Genomic DNA, 12535 nt, shown 5'->3' with positions numbered 1-12535 from the left:
TACACATAATAAACGACGGTTGAACGGATTATCCCATTAAATTATAATAGGACAAAAATATTAATTTATATAATAATTACAACAATAATAATACCAGGCTAATATTGAATGTATTTCTATAATATAATACTCATTAAAAACCCTATCTCGATAGTAATAACATTCAGGGTTTTAAATCATAAACCATAACTTTTCGGGTTTGACATAGTTATAGATGATTTTACAATGGACAATACCATTGAGATGATACGAGTTTATCTACATGGTAAACAATCACAGATATTTTTTGTTCCTTATAATTCATTATTTTACAAAATATTTAAATTCACATATTATTATAATCAAATGTAATAATATTTCGAATGTTCATTTATCGATAGGTACAGAACATCACTATTACTGTATTTTTCGCTGAGAGGATCAAGTTTGACGTAAGAGCCTACAAAATTTTCGAGTGCACTTGGAATAAACTGAAACATACAAATATCTTCATGTAACATGTTCTCATTGAATTCTATAAACACTCAAAATCAGGTAATTTTGTATTCAAATATAAATGTTGATAAACAAGATACAAATTATTTGCAAATACTAATTTCGTCATGCATCATAACCTTTTGTCATTGCAGATTTTAGTTAGTTTTAGTCAAATATCGAGCCGCTACTCGAGTGTATTCAAACAAAGAAGGCAGAATGATGTTAAAAATAAAAATGTGAGTGGTAAAGAGAGTTCCAGCGCGGCATACGATGTGACGATCTGCCGTGAAAGTTTCCAAGAGTGTTTGAAGAATTTAGATAAAAATGCTTTAGCAGAAATGCGTTCGGTGGACGTCCGGTCGGTTGTTTCGTTGGCCGGTCTGTCCAGAAGGCCTCTCAGTCAATTGGGCGGCTTGTCTTCATGTAGGAAAATATCATACGTGTCTTCCGACTCTTTCGAGAAGAACAAGAATGGTTGGTCGGAACAGCCGACGATGACTGTCGACCTGCGCGGAAAGAACACCAGGTAACAACACTTTCCTTATTTGAATTGTCTAGTATACCTTTATACAAGTTCTATATCATACTCAAATAAGTAAAATGAAAATGTAAGTAGTATGTACCTTATGTACTGGTTATATTATACATACTAAATATACTGGTTATATCTGAAAAGTGGAAATTATTATATATTGATAAACATTGTAGACTTGGATATAATATTATAGTCAATCTATAATTATGTCTCTTAATATTATTTGCTACTGATTATATATAAATATAGTACAAATTTATACTCATTTCCACCCACACCAAAATGTCAATTTTGAATAATAATACATAATTTACCCCCCATACCATATTTATCAAAAACTTGGCAACAATAACAGTGTTTGTATTTGTTAATTGGAGTTCATTCAAACAGTGTAATAGACCTTTACATGAAACTATACACATGACGGAAATGTAAACAAATATTTATTCTTTAATATATGTATATTGGATGTCCACCCATGAGGTGTACAGATGACCTCATAAAAGTTGCAGGAGGTTGCTGGATGCGGCCTCTTCCAATTTGGCAATCTGGAAATCTTTGGGGATGGTCCGTGTTCAGTAGTGGACATCCTGTGGCTGATGATAATGATGATCTATTCTTTTTTGACACCTGTATACCGTAAAGAATCACAAAAATCTGTCTTGTGTATTTATTCAGAACATGGAAAACTTAGGGCTAATAACACAGGTCTATAAAATTTATTTAATATTAGGTAATTTCGGGGTCTTAAATCTGAATATTGTATATTTTTTTCCTATAGATATAGGGAACAAAAGAAAAACTTTTTTTGCCTTTATAAAAATTGTTTTATAAAAATTAAAAAAAAATATATCAAACCTATTGGCACCTACATTATTATCATTAAGAATAAATCGATTTTAAAAAATAATCAGCTAAAAACAGTTTAAAATTTCTTTAGCTAATTACTGAAACTTATTTTATTTTGCGTGTTTATCTGACTAACTGTCCCTCTTTAACATCTAATAATAGTTGGCAATCATTTTAACATTTCATAGTCCCTGATAATGCTTTTCCAATATTTAAATATCCTAGTGAAATCTCTCACTTTGTACTCAAATAAAATCCAAGATTTCCTGGGAAGCAGTCAAGGGAGATTGCGCAAAATGGATTATGAGAACATATTGCAACCCAATTTTTAAAAAAATCCTCGCATTTTTTACTATTTCAATACAGAGTGAATTTTTATGGTTGCCCAGAAAATTTTGGACTATTTTTACGAGAGAAAACCAAGCTTATTTTTCTTCATGTTATCATTATTTAAGAAATTTTAGATATGTAGAGCTTGGTGAGGGACTGAAGGCTTATCCTGATTTGAAGTAGTATATCCAAATACAAATTTAGTGATGTTGCTGCATTATACCTTTTTATAAATTTGCCACAAATGTAATGAAAATGCTAAGGGAAATTTTATAACTTTTGCAAAATATAGCCACATTAAAATGTTAATAACTCACTTACCAACTCTCAAAATATGTTAATTTTATAATGTTAAAGTGCTAAGTACCATTTATAATGGCATCAATTGATATTATAAAATATAATTTTATAACTACCTACCCTAAAATGAAGTATCAAAATTATAAATTTTATTATAGCAACTCAGTAATTTAATAAGTACTTGTTACAATTTGTAAAAGAACTTATGCAATAGAATTTATTCTGTATTTTTTTCTTTTAAAAGGATCATAAAATCTATAAAAAGCATTAATATATATAGACAACTGTACCCACTCACTCACTCATATAATTATATTAAGAAAAGTAATAATTTACGTTATAGAACGCTAATAACAAGAAACGTAACAACTAAATTATGAATGGGTAGATATTTATTAACATATCTAGAATATGGGCAGTGAACACAACAGGGGTTTGTAGTTCAGATACTAATATGAAAATTGCTGTCGTAACTATTCAGCTACAATAGGGGACCGGACTCATTTTTGTTCTTTATTATTATGAAATATTTACGTTATATAAATTATAACAAAGAAAGAATTATTTAAATCCAGTAAAAAATCAACAAGTTATAAGTCTTTCAATTTCGGTAGAAGGGGTAAGTAATAAGAAACAGAAATGAGGCGCAATACCCACGTTGGACGTCATAGGGCATTACGACGCGTGCGAAAGAAAGAGATGAAGCGATATCCCCACTTCGCACCCACTTCGGCACATAGTAATATTTGAAATATGAATTACTGGCTCATTTTTTAACCATTACATATAGAATAATGTACAAAATCAAACACAGGCCGGTCCCCTATTGCCATCCCCACTGTGCTTGATCTAATCAGATTACATTGTGCACAGATTCAGCTTATCAGACAACTTCCTAGGTGCCCTGTCACGCAGCTTGCAGCAAAAAACATTCAACTATAACATACAAGTCCGAGGGTTCAAAACAGAACGAAGTGTCCATGTAGACCTCAAAACGAAATCCAAACCTTATAAAACAGACTACGTAAGTTCTTCGGTCAGTATTTGCGTTTAGGTTTTATGTTGCTTTTATTTGTTTTTTTTTTTGTTTTTACAGCATTCAAAGAAGGTTTATGAGGCTTATTGTTTTAATTTTTATTTTCATATAATGAGGCTGGATATGGCATTGTTGCTAAATTAGTATATTTCTATATTTGCTTGATGCTTCTGTTAAAATGATTGCCTGCAAAAATAGATTTAAGAAGAAACTACAGTAGAAGTTTTTATGGAAATAAAAAATATGAATAAAATGTACACCTGATGGCATTCATTTATTGTGTAAACACCTCCAATACACAAGAATATAAGGTGTATTGCAGACTTTGGAATAAAGGAAAGGGCAAATCTGCAGCATAGTATTAGCTTATGTTTATACAACTAGCACATCCAAATGTGGACAGAACAAATGTTTACTTTAGGCTGCTGTGAAATAATGGTATCTTACAATTTATGCTGGCCTGTTCACACTGACTCATGGCTTTTGTGTAGCTCCACTACATATTATATAAGGTTATTTACTTGACCTTTTATACAATGCGATAATCACAAGTATGTTTTATTGTTTATAAGACAGAGAGAAATAATTTGTATGTCCTTATTGCCCATAGTAATATGTAAAGCTGGATATTATATAAAGGCTTGTGAAATTCAATAAAATTTCCTTCCACAGGGCTGAACACAGCAGAGACTCCAGATAAACAGTCAGTAAATCTAGGGCCAGATGTTGCGCCGCGGCTAGAAAAATTGCTGAGCGATGACGCTTCGCATCTCACGCATCAGCAGAAGGATAAGATCAAGATTGCGTTTGCTGAGGGTTATTTGGCAGGTAAGAGTAGATTATAATTTATTTTTTTAGCGTAACTGCTACGAACTTGCAACTGGTTACCTTGCTGACGGCATACAAGCTATCCTCCGGCTTGATGAGGGAAAAATGGATGAAGGAAGTGAATTTCCTAGGATGGATGTAGGTGAAAAATAGGTGAAATGTTCATGGTCCCTTTTAGGCTTCAATGTGTTAAGCAACCAAGAGTTGTACATAACGCATTGCACTGCGTGTCTCGGCTCGTTACAAATGTCATCCATGCATAGGTGTGCATTCAGTGTGAAGACAGAGTGCATAAAAATTGCCCTCTGGAAGGACTATACGACAGTAGTCAACAAAGTTATAGGGGATTCCATTTTCAATTAAGGAGAAACTTGGCCATCCTTTCCGTAAGATTCTCAGGTCGGGGGCTCGGCCGACTTAGCATAGTTGCAGTAAAGGAAAACATCAATATAAAATGAATTAATCTAATCTCTAATGAGGCTGAAAGAAACTACAACAAAACATCACTTGTTGCAGGCTCGCACCCAGACAACTTGCGCGACAAGAAGCCATATAAGTACCTGAGGCTACTGCAGCAGTTGCTGACCATTGTCCTATTCCTCGCCATCTTCGTGAGCCTAATGGCCTCAGTCAGCGGCACAGTTTTCCGGTAACTATAAACATAGTGATATCTCTCGCCAACATATACTTATTTGTAAAAAAAAAACAAAATTTATGACACACAGTATATTTCTGTAAAGTATGGGTCATCTTTTAAAAGACTACATTTCCACTGATCACATAACATATTGCATTAATTCAGTAAAAACTTTGTAGTATAAATTTTATTGATAGTTTTCGCAAAGTAAGAAAGACCAGCACAACACTCAAATAATGAAATCCAATAAATCTTAGCTACTCAATTTATTTCTGATAAGTTCTTGTAGTACCCTATAATCAGTGAAATAAACATACGCAGGATCCAGCTCGGTAATCAAGTGGAGGTGGATCCGGAGGATATTTCTGTGACTTTCGACGATGTCAAGGGTGCCGATGAAGCCAAGCAGGAGCTTCAGGATGTCGTGAGTAATTTGAGAACTAAGATTATTTATTAACCCCCATAGTCATAGACGTTTTTTATTAAGGATGGAGTACAGCTGTGATAACAAGTCGGTTTCTCAGTTCTGACGGCATGGCAGCCTTTGTAGTAGGCAGAAAAACGTCTATGAATACAGGGGTAAACTTGTGACTACTAAGGGGCCTTTTAAGTTCAAGTAAGTCAAACTATAATATTTGATATTTGAAACTTTTTTTGCACTTATAATTATTAGTGCGATTTAGCAACTTAAAATTTATGTATTGACATTGTTCAGGTGGAGTTCCTAAAGAACCCTGAGAAGTTTTCGTCACTGGGCGGCAAGTTGCCCAAAGGAGTGCTGCTGGTGGGTCCGCCGGGCACGGGCAAGACGCTGCTGGCGCGCGCGGTGGCGGGCGAGGCGCGCGTGCCGTTCTTCCACGCCGCCGGGCCCGAGTTCGACGAGGTGCTCGTCGGCCAGGGCGCGCGCCGCGTGCGGGACCTATTCAGTCGGTGATCTCACTTATGTACACACTTTACTCGAATGCAAGCACACAACTTGAATGCACGCACACAACTCGAATGCACACACATACACGCACGCACGCACGCTCGCACGAATGCACGCACAATACGTACACACACATATACCGGCCACGCCGCTTAGCCGAAAATCATTATTTTCGTATCTTTTTGCTTTGATAAATTAGTTTAGAGTCAAGAGTTTAGAATTTGTGGTCGATATGGCGACAAGCTCGCCTTCATTCGATTATGAGTAGCACACACAAGGCGGAAAGTAGGTGCCATGGTTGCACCTCTACTTATCCGATGATTAGCCGTGATGTGTGTTTGTTTATTTTGTAATTATTACCATGTTGCGTCAAATCTCGTTTCACTTGTTACAGAAGCGGCTAAAGAACGGGCCCCGTGCGTGATCTTCATCGACGAGATAGACTCAGTCGGCGCCAAGAGAACCAACAGCGTATTACATCCTTACGCGAATCAGGTAATATTTTTGAAATTTGTATAATTCATTTTTCGATGCGAATATGTTATGGTATAAAACATATCTTATTATCTTTGGTATATACAAAACAAGAAACATTAATATTTTTTTAAACATTACTAAGATACTTATAGACTGTAATGTCCCATTTGCCAAGAAATGCGAATCATGCAGTTTTCTAAGATTTATCCATTTCTCGATACACGTACTAAGTAATATTGGTATTTTTTTTCCGCAGACAATAAACCAGCTGCTATCGGAGATGGATGGTTTCCATCAGAACGAGGGTGTGATCGTGTTGGGCGCCACCAACCGCCGCGATGACCTCGACCAGGCCTTGCTGCGACCAGGCCGGTTTGATGTCGAGGTAATGAGGACAAAAAAATTTACATATCGCTAGTAGTAGATTTGGATGACTATATTATTGTAGTGGTGTTAATGATTCTATTATTCGAAATAAATTAAAGTTGCAGATATTCAGTCTTACTTATAAAAATTTCGTAAAGCCATGATTAGTTAAGGCGATACCTCAAGGTCCATTTTCATACATTTTGTTTCACCTTTAATCTGGGTAACTAAACAAGTATTGGCAAGTAAAGAATTTAAATTCACGTCTAGTTAGTGATTAGTTCTCGCAGTTGAAAGAAAAACGTAAAAATAATTAATAATCATGGATATTTCTGCCTTTAAAATTTCGTCATATTAAATTTTAAAGGCCGAAATATCCATGATGAAAATGGACCTTGAGGTATCGCCTTAAAACACAAATTTATTACATCAGCTACAAGTCAAAACCTGCCATGTTGACTCTTAATAAGGTTTAAACTAGGAACCGGTGATGTTTTTGACAGCTATTTAAGCAATTCTTAACCACCTCTTAATGCTAAAACATGTTTATAAGTAAGACTGTAGGAGTTTGAAAAGTCTCAAATACTCTACCTACCTTACAGCACTAGCCCCAAACCTCTTTAATATTGACGAAAATTGTATCGTTATCAATTCATTTACTACTTTAGTAATGATACTCTATCCCTCATAGGGGGGGACGATAGAGGTAGCATAGACTATGAGAGCGTGTTGTGTAGTGACATGCGTGTTGTAGGTGTCGGTGCCGACGCCGGACTACTGGGGCCGGCGCGAGATCCTGCAGCTGTACCTGGCGCGCGTGCGCGCGGCGCTGGACGTGGACGCGGACGCGCTCGCGCGACACACCACCGGCTTCACCGGCGCCGACCTCGAGAACATGGTCAACCAGGCCGCGCTCAGGTACCCTATCCTACCAATGTTATAAACGCGAAAGTTTGTGAAGTTGGATGTATGTATGTTTGTTCTTCTTTCCAGAATAAACTATTGAACGGATTTGGATGAAACTTTACAGTAATATTGATTATACATCAGAATAATACATAGGCTACAATTTATAATAATTTTGTCTAATTTGATCATAATATAACGATACATATCAAGTAAGTAAGAATAAAAATTATCCTGGAAAACACCTTCACGCGGCCGAAGCCGCGAGCAAAAACTATTTATTTATAAAGGTAAACAAACTGTCTACCTAAATTATGTTAAGTGGTCCCCAAACATCAGCAATGCCGCGGGCACAGCCAATCCAGTGCCTAACGCTGCAGATTTCCTTTAAATCTCATTGGAAGAATGACATCATAGCACTGAGAATATACCGTAAGGAGGAGGAAGAACATTATTTGGCTAATATGACAACTGTCAAGTAACATCTTATATCGCTGGGCATTGTATTGTATTGGGCATGTAGAACTTTATGTTCTCTTATGGGAAATGCTACTGCTTCTTAGTGCTAGTTCATACCATGGACAGTAATGTCGATCACTACACCGCTTTGTACCTACCACTATAAAAATGAATTTACTAAATTATAGAATTGCAACAACCACACACACAACTAACACTACATCTAACCGCAGTAACCGCAATATTATTTAATTATGTTACAGAGCGGCAATAGACGGCGCTAAAACGGTAACAATGAAGTACCTGGAAGACGCGCGGGACAAGGTGCTGATGGGTCCGGAGCGGAGGTCGCGCTTGCCCGACGAAGAGGCCAATACCATCACCGCTTACCACGAAGGAGGGCATGCGATCGTCGCCTATTACACTAAGGTAAGGGGAGACTGGGGTGTTTGGACTGAGTTTTTAGTGATAGTTTAAAATTGACAAGAGGATTAGAGACTTGGTTGGCTTTTCGGAGACGTTGTTTTCGTTAGTAAGTAATATTTATGCTTATAGTGATAGTTGAAGATTGACGAGAAGCTTCATTAAGACACATTGGTGTTTATGAAATGTTAAATGCTTTAGAAAATATTTTATATTTTACAGGACGCCCATCCACTACACAAAGTGACAATTATCCCACGCGGCTCATCATTGGGACACACAGCTTACATACCAGCCAAAGAAAGGTGAGATGGTGCAATTGTACTACATAATTCAATTCAAATAGATAATCATGTCTTATGGACTTTAATTAGTTTACAATAAAGCTCATTTTAGGTCAGTTTAAAGGCTTTGACTATGTGTAAATAATTCAAATATTATTTCGATACTTGAATTATTTACAAATACATGACATTTAGTTGCATTTTCAATACTAGGTTCAACTACTTGCATGAGTTGTACAATATTATCTTTTGTTTTCAGATACCATGTGACGAAACAGCAACTCCTGGCCATGATGGATACGATGATGGGCGGGCGCGCAGCCGAGGAACTCATCTTCGGCCCTGAAAAGATCACGTCAGGTAACAAAAGTTCCTTAGTAAATTCAAGCATGTTAATTCAGCCATAAAGCCATTAAAGGTAACTTAAGCCTAAAGCGTTAAGTGTTCAAATTATATGTGCGCACGTTGTATAGACGCTTCTGTCAGATCTTGGAAAGCTAAAAGAGCTGCTGTGGCATATTTTTTCACTTTGCTTATTGTTGTCGCTATAAATCGCCTAATTTATTGAGCATATCTAGATCCTCTAATATTCATCTCATGCCTTTATAATATTATCCATAGTTACATGTATGCAAAGCTTTAATCACGAAATTCCATTGCAGGTGCGTCTTCGGACCTGAAGCAGGCGACGTCGATCGCGTGCCACATGGTGCGCGAGTGGGGCATGAGCGAGAAAGTGGGGCTCCGCGCCGTCGAGCCGCCGCGCAGCAGCCTCGCGCAGCAGGAACAGTTAGGACCCTGCACCAGCGAGCTGGTCAGTAATATTGCTGTGATGGTTAAAAAGAGCAAAAAATCTTGGCTTGAGCTTAGACGTTTTGCCACGCATTGAGATGTTGTAGTCATAATAAAAACCTTTTTAAAGATCACCGATATGTGTTCCGCCTCTTGAGGCGATTGCCTAATTGACAGATTTGTCAATCGAATTAAATCTTCACAAAATCAAGAATTATAATTAATCTTCAGATGGATGGTGAGATCAAGAGGCTGCTGTCGGACAGCTACGAACGTGCCAAGACTATCCTGCGCACACATGCTAAAGAACATCGCGCGCTCGCTGACGCTTTACTCAAGTTAGTACCGATTTCTAATCTTAAATACGCACACTTTTGCAGATTTCAGTAACATTTTATTATGTTCCGTTAGGTACGAGACACTGGATGCGGATGACATCAAGGCCATAATGAATGGGGACAAGTTAAAGCTAGAGCGCACGCGTACGAGCAAGGAGCCCGCGGGGCAGGGCGCGGGGCAAGGCGCCGGGCAGGGAGCGCCCGCGTCCGCGCCGCTGCTGCCGCCCCGGCCCGCGCCCGCCTAGCATCCGGTAACACGTCTTGATCACGCGTAATTACAAAACTAAGTTCGTTGATTCAGCATTTTGTTTTCATTACTCTGCTCTATAATATTTCGAAATTTTCAGAGTCCTCGGTAAAATTATAATAAATGTCATGAATAACTGATATATAAGTCTATTTTTACAATATTTCAGTTCATATTTTTGCAACTATTTTGTACTTCCATATACAATGAAATAGATTTTTAAATGCAAATGATTATAATAGCTGTTGTGTTGTTGCAGGTTATAACATAATGGTCGAGGTGCGCTGAGCAATACCTTCGAAACACGTACAAACAGTTGATCATCAAGTGTCTCTGAAAATTTTGCAGGACGTCTCTATGTTGCTATAAATGTAATAAAAATAAGTAAAATCCACGTTAAACATTATGTTTATTTGTAGTTAGGCTCGAAATCAGATTTTAAATTTAAAGAAAGCGTGTGATATAATCTGGTTGTTTAGGTGATCCCATGGCGTTAACTGTTGGCATCAGATTTTAACACAGTTATAAAATACTATAAACTTTTACTTTGTCTGTGATGAGCATCAACTTCTGCCTTACTTTGCCTATAACATGCAAATTAAAAAAAAAATAAAGTCCATAAAATATAATTTTTGGACTGAATTAAGTTTTATGGGTCATGAACATAGTTATTTTACAACTTACCAAACAAACTGCAACTTCAGCTAAACTATTTGATATGGACTATTTGAGCAGTAACAACCAAGTGGCAAAGTGTAACCGGCTGCTTGTGACTGTTGTTCATTTGTTTTATTTTTAAACATCTACAAGGGCAGAATTCTTATTTGTGTTAGATACTTTCTCTCAGACATCACAAATTTCAGTACTTGCCTTGTGTAAACTGGAAATTATCAGTGTCAGTAACTAACCTTAGTAAATCCGCCTCATTGCTAATTATTGTGGTATTAACCAGTACTAACACTAAGATAGGGGCAAGTCCATACTTAAACACAGGGAAGTCTGAACCTAGGGCAAAAAACTGAGTTAATGTTACTTTAACATTTAGCCCTGCCTATGTTAAGATGCACCTCAAAATATTTTGTCTGAATCCCTACACATTTTACTGCCAATAGTATACCTTGCATTAAGGACTGAAGATTAATAACATTTTATGTTAAAGAATTTATTTTATCCCATAGACAATTTAGTTTTAATGCACTTAAATATATGAAATCTGTTATATATAGGTCGAGACCGCTTGCAATCTTATAGTTATAAAAGGTTTATGACTTGAAAGAAACGAAACAAGATAAATTATAATGTTCGGTTTATAAACATTAACACAAATCATGCAATTATGGCATAAAATATATTAAAGACTAGATAAATGTTTTTTTCTAAACAAACTGAAAATATACTTTTATGTCCAGACATAAAACCATAATTAATAGTAATTTTTAGTAACTACCATTACATACATATACATCGTCTTGTTGATTGGAGCCTAAAACACGGATAGTTGATTGCATATTTTAGTTCATAAGGTAAAAATAGTTTATAGGTACGGTTGTTGCAAGCGATTCCGACTAACTTTAAAACAAATATTTTTTACTATTTCATAGTAAACGGTCTTATTATTTCGGAACGAATAGTGGGCCAACATCCTAGGAGCCGAATATAGAAGTATATTTTAATCGATAATAGAACTTTATTGTAAAATAGCGTCAAATAAAATGTTGATTTGATGATTTGGTTTAATTTTTACTCATAAATTGTTTTCCTTATGATATCCCGGGTGACCATAATTCAATACAAATCGTACACGATACGAAATGAAAACATAGTATTGAGGATATGTATGCTTTTATTACAAAACCCAGCAGTACATGGTACAAAGTACTAATTTTATAAAATATGAACATTGTTATAATTACTTAAGCGAATTAGCCAAACGACACGAGAAACAGCGGCGGCCAACGAATACACTATATATGGAATGTTTTTTTTAGTTTTGTGCATTATGATACAGAGTGTTCATGTTAACTTATATTCAATTTGACGTTAATTTTTACCCACCATTATCGCAATTTATCCATTAATTGGGGCGAAATATTTTGTATGGTATTTTGCATAATAATTATTAACTTTCCAAAAGGTCATGATTCATTTATTATGATCTGAACAATAATGTTTCAAACAACTTCTTCTTGCATAATAAGTTTTTGTTTAGTGTCTATCACATTTGTAACATATTTTTAGGAAGAAAGCGACAAAATAAATTAGTGTTAAAAATATTACCTAATCAATTACTATTAACACTGATAAATTTATTGGACGCGAATTT

The 12535-nt window shown here is 36.0% G+C and overlaps 1 protein-coding gene across 1 annotated transcript; it reads left to right on the top strand.

The window, feature by feature from the left end:
- The first annotated feature begins 498 nt into the window (after window positions 1-498).
- Window positions 499-11936, top strand: LOC115439810 (ATP-dependent zinc metalloprotease YME1L). The gene is given in 19 exon segments (XM_030163807.2): window positions 499-534; window positions 630-1003; window positions 3365-3482; window positions 3484-3504; window positions 3506-3527; window positions 4200-4355; window positions 4872-5004; window positions 5314-5416; window positions 5708-5918; window positions 6315-6415; window positions 6654-6782; window positions 7518-7681; window positions 8392-8557; window positions 8774-8856; window positions 9095-9195; window positions 9498-9649; window positions 9859-9965; window positions 10039-10252; window positions 10472-11936. Coding segments are annotated over 18 exon segments (2349 nt in total). The 3' UTR covers window positions 10211-10252; window positions 10472-11936.
- Window positions 11937-12535: the final 599 nt, after the last annotated feature.

The sequence above is a fragment of the Manduca sexta genome, unplaced genomic scaffold (assembly GCF_014839805.1).
Source record: "Manduca sexta isolate Smith_Timp_Sample1 unplaced genomic scaffold, JHU_Msex_v1.0 HiC_scaffold_2009, whole genome shotgun sequence".
Lineage (NCBI taxonomy): Eukaryota > Metazoa > Arthropoda > Insecta > Lepidoptera > Sphingidae > Manduca > Manduca sexta.
Note: the sequence above shows the minus strand (reverse complement) of the source record. Positions and strands in the feature narration are given on the sequence as shown.